At 44.1% G+C, this 17,166-nt stretch overlaps 1 protein-coding gene and 1 pseudogene across 3 annotated transcripts in view; one reads left to right on the forward strand and one right to left on the reverse strand.

The window, feature by feature from the left end:
• The window catches only part of PLAAT3 (phospholipase A and acyltransferase 3), a 30,168-nt gene extending 15,614 nt beyond the window's left edge, over nt 1-14,554 (forward strand). For all 3 annotated transcript variants that reach the window (XM_064492229.1, XM_064492227.1, XM_064492228.1), the window contains exons 4-5: nt 1,921-2,189; nt 14,280-14,554. In XM_064492229.1, coding sequence (XP_064348299.1) covers nt 1,921-2,189; nt 14,280-14,381 — 371 coding nt within the window. In that variant the 3' untranslated portion in view covers nt 14,382-14,554. The remainder of the gene's footprint in view (nt 1-1,920; nt 2,190-14,279) is intronic.
• On the reverse strand, nt 12,747-12,856 carry LOC116155515 (small nucleolar RNA SNORA11; annotated as a pseudogene).
• Nucleotides 14,555-17,166: the final 2,612 nt, after the last annotated feature.

Below are 17,166 nucleotides of genomic sequence, written 5' to 3' on the forward strand. Positions count from 1 at the left end.
GTGATTACTGCAGAGAACGTGGATGGATTTGAAGAAGTGCATCCCATCCTTCTTGGAGCAAAGGAAACAAAGCCTCACAGCTGCTCCCAGAGGTGTGACACCAGGGAGGCCCAGTGGGTACACTGGCACAGCCCTGGCCGAAGCTGAGAGGCTGGGAGGGGCAACAAAGTTCCAGAAATGAAACTGCCTTGAAGAAAGGTATTCAAGGGTCAACACAAGGACCAGGATGGTGGGGGAGGGAAAGCTAATGCCAGCACACGGACTGGGCATCTCTCTGGAGCCCAGCCAGCCTGCCCTGTGCAGGGAGGGGCATGCTTTGGGTATGAGGGCTGGAAAAGTGGGTGTGCACTAAAGAGGCAGACCCCAGGGGACATCATGAGGGGAGGCTCACTCTCCCTCAAAGAGCCTCTGTAGCCCTGCTGGGATCGGGAAGCCTCAGGGCTCTTCCCAGCAGGGGAAGCACCCTGTTACCCTGGGCAGGACCCAACTTGGATGTCTTTTGCTGACCAAGAATGGTAGCAAACTAATGACTTCACCTTCTATTTACTGAGAAGTCAGAAGTAACCAGAGGCAGGGGGGAGGGTATAACTCAGTGGTTAGAGTGCATGCTTAGCATACGTGAGGTCCTGGGTTCAATCCCCAGTCCTGCCATTAAAATAAATAAATAAACCTAATTACCCGCCCCACCCTCCCAACACCCACACACAAAAGAAGTAACCAGAGGAGATGTCATCTTCCCCATCCCTGATCAGCCAAACCACCAATATCTGCCCCCACATAATCTGCCTTTTCTTCTGTTAAAATGCAAAAGTACCCCAACCTTTGTTAAAAAGCCAGCCCCTGTGTATGGGCTCTGGCCCCCTCCCCTTACTTTCATAAGCACTTTGCTCCTCAAACTCCCCTCTTTCTTAGGTATTGCTGCTCTTGGCCTAGAGATCACTGTAATATCTCCTGTTAACAAAACAAACAATGCCCTCCTCGATCTCACATCTTCTCTACTTAACTCCCATGGAGCAGATCTCTGGTCTACCACGGCCATTGGCCACCGCTGGTTCCTCACTTCCTTCCTCTCTTCTCTTCCCTCCACCTGGATCTCTTATTTACCCCCTCCCAGAGCAGCGGGTATCCAGGCTCCCATCAATACTACTGATATTCTGTTCACAGCTTCCTTGGCTTTTCTGTAGCATCTGACACGAGTGACCTCTCTCTACTCTTCTTCTGGCCCCTGCCTTTCTTCCTCTCCCACTGGAGACCAAGACTCCTTCTTGGTCTCCTGTGTGGGCTCCTCCTCTCCTGTATCCCCAGTCCTTACTTTCTCCAAGTGACCTCATTGGGTCCCCTGACTTCCAACACCTTCTATTTGTTGATGTCTCCCTAAGACCATAACCTTATCGTAGGCTTCCCTGCTCAGCTTCAGACTTGTATAACTTCTTGACTACTTGGCATCTTCACTTGGGTGTCTCATCGGCATGTTGAACTTGACATGCCCCACATGGAGGGTTCTGGTGGACAACAACATCCAGTTGCTTACGCCAGAAATCTCAGTATCATCCTCGGTCCTTTTCACTCCATGTATAATCCATCAGGAAATCCCATTGGCTTTAGCTCCCAAACCGACCCCCAATCTGGTCACTTCTCAGCGTCTCCGCTGCTGTGCCCTTCGATAAGCTACCATTGTCTCTCTTGCCTGATGCTACTGCAACTTCCGGCTGGTCTCTCTGCCTCCTGCCTACTTACTGTCACTCCTTCCTTCCCTGGGCAGCATGATCATTCTAAAGTATATATCCGGTTATGTCACTCCCCTCCTTAAAATGTCCACAGGCATTTCCATCACACATTGAATAAAATTCAAATCTGTGCTCTAGCCCCTGTGGGCCTGCCCAGGACCCATCCCCCTGCTTCCTCTTGGTGAATCCACAGGTGAAATCCCGGGAGCTGGTGCGGCCAGCGTCATGTCCGCGCTGACCGACAAGGCCATAGTGAAGAAGGAACTGCTGTACGACGTGGCGGGGACAGACCAGTACCGGGTCAACAACAAGCACGATGGCAGGTACCCGCCGCTGCCTCCCAGCAAGATCGTCCAGCGGGCAGAGGAGCTGGTGGGGCAGGAGGTTCTCTACAAGCTGACCAGCGAGAACTGCGAGCACTTTGTGAACGAGCTGCGCTACGGCATAGCCCGCAGTGACCAGGTGTGTCCCCGGTGTGTCCGCCTCCCCAGTAACCGGACCGCCTCCTCAGCTGACCTGGGCATCTGTCGGGGCGGGGCTGGGCTGGGCTGGAGACAGAGGCGCGAGCAAGACCAGATAGCAGAGGCAGAATCCCTGCCCTCGAGGACGACACGGTGGGGTGGGGACGGGGGTGGGGAGCTGGGCGCTGCAGACCAGTGCGGTCCCGGGGCGACGTTCGAGGTTGGGAACACGGCCATCACCGTCAGCCGGCTTGCCGAGCCCTCCCTGGCCGCCTGGCCCTGAGGTTGACCCTTCCCACAGCCCCAGAGGCAGGATTCATTATCCCGCTTTACAGATGGGGAAACTGAGGCTCCCAGAGCTTAAGTAACTTGTTGGTGGCTATTCATTTCATCAAACAAATCTGTGTTCTCTTTTCCTGGGAGTTGTCTGCGACTGTGCTGTCACGTTGCAAAGGTGGGATGTGAAGCCCAGGTCTGCTTGACATGGTTCCGGTGCTTATAGAAAGCACTTGCTCAGCCCTGCTGAGACCCCAGATCAGGCCAGGAGGCCCCAGCCCAGGCAGTTGTTTATTTACTTGCTTGATTTTGGCCATGGCCCCTCTCTTTTTTGAATCTCTTTTTCTCCTGGGTAACTAGTTTCCTTCTCATTTTCTCTCACTTCCTCCCCTGCCTTTCTGCCCCTTTGACACCTTTTTTGTTTTCTTTTTTTTTTTGGTGACAACATAGTCTGGAAAATTTCTTAGCTGTCTGTTGATGCAAAAGAGTGTGACTTTAAAAATTTTTTTTCTTTCAGTGAATGGCAGGCAGTTAATTTTTATTACTTTTAAATTTTTTGAGGTCTGGTCTCTTCTTCCTCGGTCAGTGTCGGGCTCATGAGCATGGGGCCCTGGAGTCAGGGAGACCTGGGCTGGATCTGGGCTCTGCCTTTGCCAGCTTTATGACCTTAGGAGATTTATTCAAGTTCTCTAAACCTTGAGAAAGCACCAGTGATAATACTGATCTTAGAGGGTTACTGCGTGAATTAAATAAGAGCATCTTTAGGCACCCTAAAGGTGCCAGCTCAGAAAATGCACTTAATAAATTATAGTAGTAGCAGTAGTCAAAATTGCCCTCATCTTCATTCTTTTTCTTGGTTCATTCTCTGTTTTGTCCACTGGCCTATCGGGGCCACAGTGACTTGATGGGGAGGACATATCACTTTTCTCTTCCTAAAGCTTTAGTCCGATCCCCCACCCATCCACCCAAAAGAGGCAAAACCATGACAACACAATAAAACAGTATCAACAATTCTATTGGACCCCCTTCACAGTACTCACAGTAAATGAAACCAGAGCACACTACAAAACAAGAAGAGGGGCCATCTATACTGTTTCCCAAGATTTCCTCTCTCATTTCTTGGCCGACATGAGGGTTTCTTAGCCTCAGCACTGTTAATATTTTGAGCCATTGACAAGGTAGATAAGTTCTCTCTGTTATGACTTGCCTTGTGCATTGCAGGATGTATAGTAGCATCTGTGGCCTCAGTGCACTAGATGCCGGTAGCATCCGCACCGCTAGCTGTAAGAACCGAGATGTCTGTAGATAATACCAGATTTCCCCCAAAGGGGAAACCTGTTCCCACGTAGGTGAATCATGATGATAATACACGCTGTGGCCAAACTAAAATGTAGCTTCCATACTTGTCCCGTTCCACTGGAGATGGTGGGTTTAGTGGGTGTTGGACAATGTCTAGCACTAATTTTCTTTGTAATCACCGTCAAAGCAGTGACCTTCTTTTTCATTTAACTCAGGAGGACATTTTTGTGTGTCTTTAAAGAATCTGCTTGGCCATTATGTTTATTTGTGTTTGGCTCTTTGAAGTCGACTAGATTTTCTTTCTTTCTTTCTTTTTTTGTAGCTTAAACAACAGAAATTTATTTTCTCATAACTCTAAGGGATAGGTGTCTGAGATCAAGGGGTTGGCAGAGTTGGATTCTTGGAAGCACACTAGATTTTCCTCCAACAGAAATATTTGTGACTTACCTAACTTTCCAGATAAAAAGGGAGGCAAAGCAATGGATTGAAACTAAAAGGTAGTTTGTGCTTTACATACCTAAAAGTATTCTTAAAAAGTTTCTCCTGTTTTCCACCTACCTAACTAAAAATACTCAGGCTTTGAAAAATATATACTTAGTAAACTTTCGTAAATAAGCCTTCATACTGAATAGTACTTAAAAAAAAAAAAGAAAAGCAACTGGGAGCTACACTCATGCTGAAGTCTACTCTGTTTCAGATAAAATATTAAGATAAATAGAAATTGAAGATGTGGACAATGATGATGTATATATTACACAAACCTGGACGAATTGCAGAGTATTATTTTAAAATGACTGTAAATATTAAAGCCAAATTTCTGTACAAATATTTTATAGCCATTCTTATTTTGTAAACTCTCTTAGGCTAAACTCAATTGCTTTCTGAATAACGTTACTCTTATATTCACTTAGAACATTGCTGAAAGTAAAGAAAGCACCTTAGAATTTCCTTTTCCGCAGAAACAATTCCGGGACTTAACTCAGAGGAGCTGTGTAGCATATGCAACGAATTGTCTGCAGTCTGATATTTTCAGTTTGCCCATGTTAAAAAAAAAAGATGGATTTCTTAGCATTTTTAATGATGGGGAATTTTTCTCTTTTTTAATCTTCTTATTGAAGATCTGGGACACACGCCAGGTAGCCTATTTCCATGATCAGAACTCCTGTAATTTCAGGAGTGGCTGGGCTGACTCATCGGCCTTGCAGCAAGAAAAGTCCTCAATGGCATCTGAAGGTAGCCCTGTCTCTCCTGGGCAGATCATTCTTTCCATAAAATTTGCACTATCAGGGCTAACTATATACTACTTTCTTGGATTCAGTCGCACACTTTGACTCCGTACAAAGCCTGAGCACAAACAATGAGGCTATTGTTGTTTTCCTTGACAAAGTATCTTTTGTATGAACTGGCTGCATCAGCGTTTCTTCTCACACTATGAGGTTCTGTAAAGAACTGGAGGCTTATTGTTCCTACTCCATTATCTGCAAACCATTTCTCCCACCCTGACACATAGCTTAGGAAAGAAAACACTGGCTACAAGTGGTTCTATGCAGGGTCCCTAGCAAGAACGCAACAGAACCATGGTTGCCACAAAGCCAAAACTAATTACCTTTAATTTAAGAGGAAGGTCTAAAGACTGCCTGGCAGTCAAACCTTAGGTCAATAGCTTCATTCAAACCTTTGTTGCCATGCGTTCTGCCGCTAAGGACACCAGTTCTGGGTACCTTGTGATGTTAGTTATGCTGGTGTATTTCCTGGCATTTCACACGACTATGCTGGACACGTTTATGGTTAGAGAGGACTGAGTGGTGCCAAGATATATGTATTTTAACCATTGAAGCTTTCCAAATTCTTCTCTGTGTTGGTCATGTGGGAGTTTTGCAGCCACAGCATATACAACCTAGGCAAGCTTTGCGTTTAGGGTGCCAAGAGCAGCGTTGGTGGTGTCGTGTAAGGATGTGGGTTTTGGGTACCAAGTCCACCTTTTCACCCTTTTTATGCTTGAGATTTTTGATACACTGTCTTCGTTGGATTTCTTGGCATAAAATGATAAAGAATTTTTTCCTTTGCTGTTCTTGATTCTGCTTAACTGCCTGGCTTGGTTTAAGGGTGAGATTTCTTGATCTATGTTCATGACACTCTTAGTGGGAAAAAGTAAAGTTTTGCTGATTTGGGGCACTATGCTTTCATTGGGGACAGTCGCTCTAAGTTGAAGAGAGAGTTTGTTCTCCCTTTGCATTGTCACAGGAGCTGATGTTCCCAGAGTTGGGGCCTGGGTAATGCTAGAAGTAGGAAGAGGCTGAACTTGCTGTTGCTTGCAGATCTGAATCGCTGCCACTCAGTTTTGTTACCTTCAGTGTTGCTGCTACGCCTGATAAGACATGAAGGGCTGAAATAGTGGATGTGGGGACATCGTGGCTAAGGGAGTGGGAAGGAAGCTGGGGAAATGGCCATTGGATACATTGGCCTTTCAGCCAGACTGCAGAGGGGGCAACACAGTCCGTTGGGAATGGTTTCTAAGCTTCGGAATGCATCCTCACCACTCACTAATAGAGGCTCTTTATCTGCACTGAATCTGAAGCTCTCAGTGTTTTTGGAGCTCAAGTCCATGGCTGCCATGTTTCAGTTCCGTGGCAGACTGTCAGGTCTTGGAGTTGTAGATGAACAGTGCTGTGTACCTCAAACGTACTTGAGTGCTGAGGTGAAGGAAGAGCTGGCTGTACCAAATCTAATTCTTAAAAGCTTATTAAAAGTAGACAAATCCCTGAAATCTGAAACACCAATAGCAATGCTAGGTGCACTTTTAGGCACTTGAGATAAACCAGATTGAAGATCAGAGGTCAAAGGCAAAGGGGAATGTTCCAAACAAAGTGGAAGAGGAATCTGAGCTGTGTGTGTGTGTGTGTGTGTGTGTGTGTGTGTGTGTTTGTCCTCTCAAGGCAATTGCCCATCACTGGACAAAGCCAAGCTACCACAACAGTTGCTTCTGTTAGATCTGAGCCAACATAGTTATCTGTATAATAGGTTAGCAGCATTTTCTTGCAGCTGTTTACTAGAATGCTTGTTTGTCTTCCTAAAACTTCCTGTAGTCTATACCCCCAGGATGGGATGGTTTCATCATCACCTTCTTGACTCTCAAGTTTCGTAGACATGGTGTTGATGTTTGAAATTAGTGGGTACAATAAAGTTTTGTATCAGGTTCCCAGGCTTACTATTTCTTTGTCTTTTGTTCTTTCTGGAAAAGTTTTCAAATTTAATTTTTAGTTTTTCAAGGTTATACACGCACACAATTTGCAAAGGCAACCAGCACCAAAGACTTACAATAAAACACAGGATTCCTTACCACACCTCTCTCTACTCCTCCCAGCCCCCATCCCAAGAGGCCACCACTCTTCCGTCTTTTAGTCATTTATTTTGGCATTTACCTATCTCTGATTTTCTAAACAATATGAGGTTATTACTATTATCTTCTTATACAAAAAATTTGGATGTGCTCTTTTGACTTCTTGTAATGGTAACTGAAGATTAAACTGTTTAATACTGTCATCCCCTCCCCCTCCTCATTCAGTATAATTTCATAGTATATATTGTTTATTAAACTGATATTCAGTGTTTGTTTTATGCCTAGGCAAATTTTGCTCACGGCTGAGTGAGTGTTGTGGTGTATTAGGATAGTTTCCTTCTTTTTTGGGTGGCAGGGTTGTTTTTTTCTCTTGAAGATAGCTATACCTCCTTTCATTGCTTAGTTTTCCTTACACCTGTTGTCAGTTCTTCCTACACTGTTCAGTTAGCTCTCAGTACAGTTTTCCACAAGAGAAATCACATCAAATAATCTAGCAGATCTAGTATATTTCCCTTGGACACATCCGTCCCAGAAATGGCCATTCTGCTGTCTACACTGGTTGGCCCTTGAATGACTACATGCTTCACCCTAGGATTTCCCTTTGCTGTCACCCTTGGGATTTCCTTTGCCTTTCTCTTGGATTGGGTTCCCTGGTTCCATGATCTCTTAGTTTCTTATTTCTTCGCTCTTTCTCTTGTGCAGGTGGACCATATCCCCTAGAACTTGCTTTAGGATATACAGGATAATGGTGCCAACAGGTCAACTCAACATGCCAGGCTCTCATCTGTTTTGGTTACTGTATGAGTTTCCTACTGCTGCTTTAACAAGTTACCACAAATTTAGTGGCTTAAAACAACACAAATGTATTGTCTTATAGTTCTGGAGGTTGGAAGTCTGAAGTGGGTCTCACTGGACTAAAATCAAGGTGCCAGGTGGACTGTGTTCTTTCCTGGAGGCTCTAGGGGAGGCTGTTTTCTTGTCTTTTCCAGCTTTTGCTGCCTGCATTCCTTGGTCTGTGGCCCCCTTTCATCTTCAAAGCTTGAAATGGCTGGTTGAGTCTTTCTTACGTTGCATCACTATGACCCTGACTCTTCTGCCTCCTCTTCCATCAGAAACTTGATTATATTGGGCCCACCTGGAAATACAGGATAATCTCCCTATTTTAAGGTAAATTGATTAGCAACCTTGATTCCATCTGCCATCTTGTAATTTCCTCTCACCATGTAGCATAATATACTTACAAGTATTAGGCATTAGGACATATTATGGAATCAAGACATGGATATCTTTGGGGGCTATTATTCTTCCTACCAGTTACTCTCTACACCTGATACAATGTTATTGTTATTGTCCAGGGATGTCCCCTTGTTTTCATTCTAGAAAGAGCCTCTTCTTTTCTCTCCTGTACGGGAGCATCACCTTCTGTATCTCATGTCTTCTTTCTTGGTTTACTCCCTCAATTTGGTAGGACCTTCTTCCATAGCTTCCTGAAAAAGGATGCATGGAAGGTGAATTTTTTGAGTCCCTGTATGTCTGAATTATTTTTCATTTTGTCCTCCCACTTGATTTGATAGTGTGATTTGATCTGATAGAATTCTAGGTTAGAAATTGTTTTACTTTAGGATCTTGGAGGCATCATTCCATTGTTTTCTTGCTTCCAGCATTACCGTTGGGAAGTATGAAGCAATCCTGATTTCTGGTCATTTCTCTGTTTCGTGTTTTTCTCCCCTGCTCTAGCAAGTGTAACATCTTTTGTTTACCCAGTGCTCAAAAATTTCACAATAATGTGCCTTGGCATAGGTCTGCTTTTATCCATTAAGATGGGCCTCGGAGCACCACTTCAATCTGAAAGCATACAGCCTTTGGTCCTAGTAAATTTTCATGAATTATTTCACTCTTGATTCCTCTTCTCTGTGTTTCTTCTATTGTCTCTTTCTGGAATGTCTATTCAGATGTTGGGCTGCTTGGATTATTTTTTCATTTTTATCTTTGGCATCTGTTTTCCATATCTTCATCTTTTTTGCTGTCTTCTGAAAACTTTATTTTCAACCTTTCTATTGAGTTTGTAATTTCCATCATATTTTTATTTTCTAAGAACTGTTTTTCTTCTCTCAAAGTTCCATCATTTTTAGTAGCATTTTGTTCTTTTTTTTTTGACTGTTTTAAAGATCTTTTTGTGTGTGTATGAGAAGGAAGAATTTGGGCTGGGCCAAGACTGGGCCGGTCTAACTCATGGATTTTAAGTTTCACTCTTGCCAGACTAGTTTCAGGTTACTGGAAATGACTTTGCTTCCTCTTTTTGGACACTGCCTAGCTGTACGCACCCTATTGGTTGATGGAACCCTATAAATCCTCATCACACTTCCTGGAGGCGCTCAGAGCTTCGGAGCTTAAGCCCCACTGAGTCCGCCAGCGTAATAAGCCTGAGTACTCCAACCCTCCAAGTGGTGCTTGTTTCTTGGCTGGCCTGCCATTTCTGTAACATGTGTGTGTTTGGGGATATTTAATATTTGCCAAATATACAGCCATAAAGAAATATAAAATAAAACATGTTCAGAAAGTGCATGCAAAGAAGAGGATCATTATAAACGAGCCTACTAATTACCCTTCTCATTTTGTTGCTGAAAGATCGGCCCCTGTCCCTGACGAGTCAAACTGAAACTCAAAGACAGAGTCTTAAGAGTGTGAAGGAAAAACGGGGCTGGTCTAACAATATAACTCACAAGTCTAGGAATGTGAAGGAGATGCTGGACTGGGCTGGCAGGATAACTCACAAATCTGAGTATTGGAATACTGATCTGAGTTCTGCTAGACTAACTTGTAAATCCAGGTTAATTAGTGTTGGTTTGCTGTTCGTGTTTTTTGCTAGCCAGCTGGGTTTTCAAAGATACATATCTGGCTTTAGAATGTTGGTTTGCTGCCTCCCTGCCTCCACTTTTGTGATGATAATGCTGCTAAAGCTGTTCCATGCCTATTGGCCGAATACCCCAAGCTTGTACTTTACCCTATAAAACCTCATGTGCACATCTTGAAGGTGCTCAGAGCTTCGGAGCAGAAGCCCCTCTGAGCCTGCCGGCGTAATACATCTGAGTACTCCAACCCTCCGAGTGGTGCTTGTTTCTTGACTGGCCTGTCATTTCCGTAACAAGAGCATAGAAGAAAATAGACAGCTTTATTGCTTTGCCGGGCAAAGGGGACTCACAGCAGGCTAGTGGCTTCAAAACTGTGAACCCACCTTGGGGATGGGGCAGGGTGATTATGTAGCCATAGATGAAACAATAAAGCACCGATAACAATCAACAGAATTATTTTCTTGTCATAAGACTGAGAGTGGTGTCATGATGTCTCCAGGCGACCAATTCTGTAGAGGCCAGCAGTTGTCACTTTTTCAATCTCTTTATCTCCTAAGTACCTAAGGCGTGGTCTTCTTGGTAATTCAGGCTACTTTCTTAAGTTCCATGACCTTCTCCCTGGATAATAACTCAGGAGCCAAGTATGACTATTACTTTCGATTTACTGGAATAAAGCAGAAACAGTAATAGTAATAGCTTTATTTTTACAACAGGCCTGGAGCTGTGAGTAGCAACCGGTCAGTCGGGTCAGGTGACCGTTTCAAGGGCAAGCATGAGAATGCACAATCAGTTAGCCTAAAGGCGGCCATTTTATTAATCCTCCTTCAGTTTGACCAGTGGTTCACATACAGTTTTCACTTTGAATAACATACATCCATGCCTTACCTTCACCAATACCGAAGCAGCAATAATCAACAATATTTTAGCTCTAAGGTGCATCATCTCACTTCGACCTTATAGCAGCCCTCTTTTACGGATGAGTCAACTGAACCTCAAAAAGGAACCAACCTATCCAAGGTCACACAGCAAACGAGAGCCTGGAAGCCTGCTTTTTAATTCCCTTGTGCCCAGTAGTCTCCTGCCCACAGGCAGAAAAGATCTCGGCATTCTTCTGTTGAGTTCTACCTGCCTTATCTGCTTTTTCAGGCAAGCTTTCCTCAGGCTAAATCTAGCTCCTCCCAAGGCAAGATGAAGTATCTGATGCAGAGGACACAACAGGTCCAAACCAGTCATCTCGGTGGTCACTCTGACCTTTTCTTTGCAAGAGGACTACCCGCTCCCCCTGGTTAAACAGAAACTTCCAGAGCACCCTCCTACAGCGAAGGCCCAGAAGGTCAGCAGCCCTCCCTTTCCTCAGCCCTCCTCCCTCAGATGGCTGACCTTCTCACTGGTACTACTTCTTTATAATATTGCGATATAAAAACCAAACCAAACCTGAGCCTTGGGTATGTCTCATCACCATGGAAACGACTGCAAGCCTGAGTGCCTCCAGGAGATGTGGGTGCTGCTCTTCCAGTGTCCATGGAAATAAGGGTCTGGAAACTGGACAGAGCTAAAACAAGCTCCTGTGGGATTAATGGCAGTTTTGATAATAAACACCATGTTCAGCGTCAGATTATGTCATCAACAGCAGCAACATCAATTTATATTTTCAACTTCTGACACCTTGCTGGCTCGGCATGGAGCATACCAGCCAAATGAATGCCAGCTCATATTGTCCTACCTTTGTGAAGGGATGTTTTAAACTCTATTAAGGTGGCTCAAAGAATGTGGTAGGGAAAAAAAAAAAACATAAACAGTAGTAAATTTCGAGACATTCTGTAGATGCATTTTTGTTTCTGGGAATGGGAAACCAAAATTTTCCTGAGACTCCACTATTAAAGCCATAAATAAAACAGCCCTGATTCAGCTGCTTGGTTGCTGTGCTTACACGGCTGAAGATCGTATTTTATGGTTACTTATGACTACAAATATGTTTTCTACTGTTGAGAATTTTTTGGTTCAAATCATTTGTTAGAAAACCATCACCTTATATCATACTGTTTGAGAGGATGTCCGTTTTGTAGAGCAGGGATCCTACACAGTCAAATCCATTGGGGTCCTTAGAGAACCTTTTATCTTTTAGGGTACTTTTTGCTTTTATTTGCCAGTGTAACTTAACTATAGTGGCTTGCAAATTTTATGACCTAAAAAATACATTTTACATCATAATCCAACAAACACACACACACATATATATGTATATTAACTGAAACCAAAGTTTTGCCAAAAATGTCTACCCTAACCCTGAGTTTTCTGGTTTTTAAGACTTCTTCTTGAGCAGTTTTAGGTTTAGAACAAAACTGACAGGAAGGTACATAATGTCCTGTACACCCTCTCTCCACACACATGCATAGTCATTATTTTTATTTACCAGATTTGTACTTTTTTTTTAAACTAAGGATGAATGTACATTGACACATCATAATCACCGAAGTCCACAGTCCACCTTAGTTTGGACAAAAGTATAATGACATAAGTCTTCATAGTTATGTTATACAAGGAATTTTCACTGCTCTGAAAAACGTCTCTATTCCACAATGGCATATGGAATCTCTTCTTTCCCTTGAAAAGAGGTTCAAAGCCTTCATGTCTTTAAGACCACCCATGGCCCGCCCACCAATGCATGGACCAGACAGGCTCTAGGCAGCAAATCCCGCCACCAAATACTGTGGGTTTTCTTCCAATATTGAGCCTTGTCTCTCTGGTCCTGCCCAGCAGCCATGTGGAGGACACACACACACAGGCGGACACATGTAAGGTATCTGTTCATAGGATGGCCCCAAGTTTTGTGCCCCTTGTCACAATGAACCCAGATTCCTGTTGGGTGTGTTGTAAACGGGAAACTTTTAATCAAATCCCTTTACTGCAGATGAGTTTATGTGATTTACCTGAAATTGAACAGGTAATTAGTCAAGGTGTAGCTCCGTGTTCTCATTTATTGGATGCAATATGTTCTTTTATTCTCTAATGATAATTTTTTCAAAGACGTTTTCTTTTCTTGATCTGGTTTCTGTAACTCCAGATTGCTTTTTCTGGTCTGTTTTGCTGTCTTCTATTTTAGAGGTCTTTCTCAGACATCTGGTACCTTGGTTGTGTGCTCATGATTAAGGGTAGGGGGCTCGCTGAGTGAGCTGGGAGGGGGCAGTAGCTCATTGACTTTAAGATTCACTTCCGGGTGATCTGGGTAGACTGGGAATCCTCAGTATTGGTATCTTTTGTTATTTCCACTTGGGCCAGTCAGATTCCCCAGAAAAGTCTTCCTGACTCTAGCGTGGAGGATAAAGTTCAGGGAGCAGACAGCAATACGACGGCCAAGAGTCTCCAGTTAGCATTGGTATGGCCTCTCCATCACTTGGTGGTGGCGTGACACTCACACCTGCACATGTGCTTCTAGGTTTCCAGACCCCCAAATCTTCGACTTTGTTGTGTGTGAGGGAGGAGTCTGGGGACCCAGCTAAAGCCTCTCTCTCTTTCGCCCACTCCCAGAGGTACCCGGTGATGCCAATATGTGATCTTTTTCAAAGATCCTGTTGGAGAATTAGGATTGATCCTCAGATTCTCCCATGGCTGCTTAGCATTGAGTGTTCTCTGGGTCCTAGTGGAATTATGCCGAAAACGAATGCCCTACTTTACTTGCAGTTGAATTTCAGGAAGGCGTGGACTTTGACACATGTTCAGTTGCGACCCTGAAACTTACTCTTATTTTTGCCACCGTATTCTTTTCCAGTACAAGCCATACAAGTCAGATATCCTAATAATTCAAAGTATAACATCACTACTATTCACAGTTGAGTCCTTTATTTAAGAACATGTAAAGAGCGCCTCTCTGCTCGGCAGGACTGGGCCCTGGGGAGACAGCGAAGATTAAGACAAGTGAGGTCTTTGCTCCCACGGAGGTCATGGTTACTGCGTATTCAATAGCAATTTCTCTTCAGCTTTACACTTGGCTTCAAGAGCTCCCTGTTGGCTAGCCAGGATTTCAACCCTCTGGCTTCATCTCCCTGTCCTTTCTACCCCTACTCTCTGGGGATCTGTGTGCTTTAAATACTCACAGAGTGAAGTGAGTTTCCCTCTTTAGGCCCGTGTCTGTTGCTGGCCAGCTGGCCCCATCCCCCTATTCTTCCCCATCCAACCCTCTTCTCTCCATTTCTCTGTTGGCTCCTGAGTTTGTCAAAGAGGCTAAGGTGCATATGAGGCTCCCTGAGCTGAATGTTCCTATTGAATGTACAGCCTGTACTCAGACTCTGACATGGAGTCTGACCCAGCCTCCTCTCTCTTGCAGGTCAGAGATGCTGTCATGATGGCCGGTGTCGCAGGCGTGGGCCTGGCAGCCTTGGGCTTCATTGGAGTCATGTTCTCAAGAAACAAGCGACAAAAGCAATGAGTTGAAGCGACCGTCTTGTCAGCAGTGATTTTATACATTAAGAGGGTGTCTGGTTCTGCTGGTGGGTGTGAAGTTTGGTTTGTAGGTTTCATTATTTTGTAACAAGTCTTATTTTCGTAGAATAAAATAAAGCCCAATAAGGGAAGATTTTATTGGGGGAAATGCAGCAAGAACTGCCTGGTGTGAAGTCTGTTGAGGGTCCAGCTAGGCTCTGTTCATGGTGATGCTAGGTTCTGCTCTGGAGCTTTGGTGGTTTTCTCGCACTTTCTCTTGGTGGGCTATGTTCTTGTCATGCAGGAAACAGAGTCCAACTCCAGTTATAATAAGTGATGGGCATTTCTGGTTGTGAGGATACAGGAGGGCAGTAAGGGAGACAGACAAACCTGACTGATGCACAAGACCAGGAACCATCGGACACCCGGGACCCTTAGCCTGGAACTAGACCCAGGATGGCTTCTAGGACTCGGCAGCTGGAGTCAGGCGATGTTCAACAGAGTTCAAACCAAACCAAACCAAACTTCAGCGGTAAGGAAACAGTATATGCTCTTGCCAATCTTGTTAAAACCTCCGTATCTCCCCCTGCTCTCCGCAGCTTTCCTCTGCCTTATGGCTTCCACCCCGCTGCGGCGTTCCTGCGGCCTCTCCACTCAGGCTTGTCATGACCCTCACTAGTCACTGACCCCACCCCTGCACCCATGGCTTCCCTCCCCACATCCGCTCAGCTTCCTCCCTCCCCACGGTCTACGGGGTGTGCCCAGGGCAAGTTCCCAAGAGAGAATCTGATTGGCTCAGCTCACCACACATAGCTCAGGCTTCCGATTGACTGGCTGCCTTAGGGTCAGGTGGCACCACTAGGCCAATCAGCTCTGACCATTGGGACCAGGTCACATGGTAGGAGGTTGCCTCAGACCCTGCAGGATGATGATGTGGCTGTTCCCATGACCCACATCCCTGCTGCTTGAGCCCTTGAGGGAGGAGCTAAGGAGGAAGGCACGACCTTCTTGTGGTTGGTCCTTTGAGGTCTGCTGTTACTGCTTGCTAGGCTTGGCAGCATTTCTCTGAAAGAGGCTTTCATGGATTTCTCAGAAATGTACTGCTGGGGCCAGTTGTCTCTGCTCAGGGCAAGGCTTCTCCATCTGCTTGCAAATGTTTCCTTTCTCAGTCCTGATGTCTGGGGACCACCGGTCTGTTGGAATCGTGGACAACTTAACAAATGGCTACCAGCTCCCTCCTGCCTGACTCACATCTGGTCCAAGATAAGCATATGTCCATCCATGCCCCAGGGTTGATATAAGAAAAGCTTTCTCCCGGTGTAGTTTCCTTTCTTTTTGTCTCAGCTCTATTGATGTAACATCTCATGCCAGTTCTCAAGCTCCCCAAACCCAAGAGACACAGGTGAAACTTAAAGGGTGGGTTTCTTGAAGCCCCTCTCTCTCATGTGGCATAAGGCGACGGGGACACACAGAGTATTAACTTCCAAACTAATTACAGAGAAAAAAGGAATGAGGAAAAATAAACACAAGAAAGCAAAACAGAAACACCCATTTTAATTAAAAAATAAAGAAACATTACATACAAAAAGTGGGATGGGTAGAAATAACCTAAGAAAATGGAAGAACTAATTCCAAACATGTAGGTGATGACTGTAAATATGTACAGACTCAGCTTGCTGAGTAAAAGACAAACATCACACTGGATTAGAAAACTAGTCCGGGGAATACTGTTTACAGCAGATACACTTGAAATACAAGGACACAAAGACCGAAGTTAGAAAGTTGGACATTTTACACAATGACATGTCTGATGTCTTAAAAAGTTATTGTTATCAAGGAGAAAAATTGAGGGTGTGTATAAACTGTGTTGAAAGACATGTTGGAGACAAACTCCACTAAATGTGAGGAACAACTATACAAGCAATTTGGGATGATTGGGGAAATTTGAATATGGACTGGGTATTAAAGAATATTAAGGAATTATTAATTTTATTAAGGGTGATAATGGTATTGGGTTTATATAAAGCCACATGACCTAATTAAAAGAAAGATGCAGATAAGGCAAATATGACAAAACAGTAAGCTGTTACTAGATTAACAAACCTAAGCAGTGGGCATATGGGTGGCCATTGTACTAGTTTTTCTAGTACTTTCCATACCTTAAAAAATTTACATAGTAAACATCTTAAAAATAGCTGAAATTTGAACTTGAAAATTTAAATAAAATAAAACTTTTGAAACTACTTCAATAGATTATAGAATAATTTTTTAAATTAAAAGAAAAAAGGTACACTAGGCAAATATTAACTAAAAACTTACAGTATACTTGTTAACTAAAAACACGTGTAACTATATATATATTTTTTAAACTTTTTTTTTTTTTAAATATAGCCAGTCACCATGTGTCAGTCTCTGGTGTACAGCATAATGTCCCAGTCATTTTATAACTATATTGATATCAGAACATATAGGCTTCAAGCCAGAAATTATTACTAGATAGAAGGAGGATTAATAATGTGGCATAATATGAAATACATGTGGTCTTTGTCCTTGGTTCTTGGTCGGAGCTCCTAAAATCCTTGGAATTTCCTGAGTGACAGGAGTGTCTTTTGCTGTCCCTAACTGAGCTCCTTTGGATCAACCTGAGTTTGTGCTAAGGAGGTGACTGGGGGACCTTAAGATAGCCTTAGGGTGGGGCCGGTTATCAGAAAGATCAAGTGATTAGAGGGTTCAAGTTCAGCCTACTGATCTCTAAGAAGGGGAGGTGGGGGTGGGGCAGGCAGCTGAAGCTT

This window comes from Camelus dromedarius, chromosome 12 (assembly GCF_036321535.1).
Source record: "Camelus dromedarius isolate mCamDro1 chromosome 12, mCamDro1.pat, whole genome shotgun sequence".
Taxonomy (NCBI): domain Eukaryota; kingdom Metazoa; phylum Chordata; class Mammalia; order Artiodactyla; family Camelidae; genus Camelus; species Camelus dromedarius.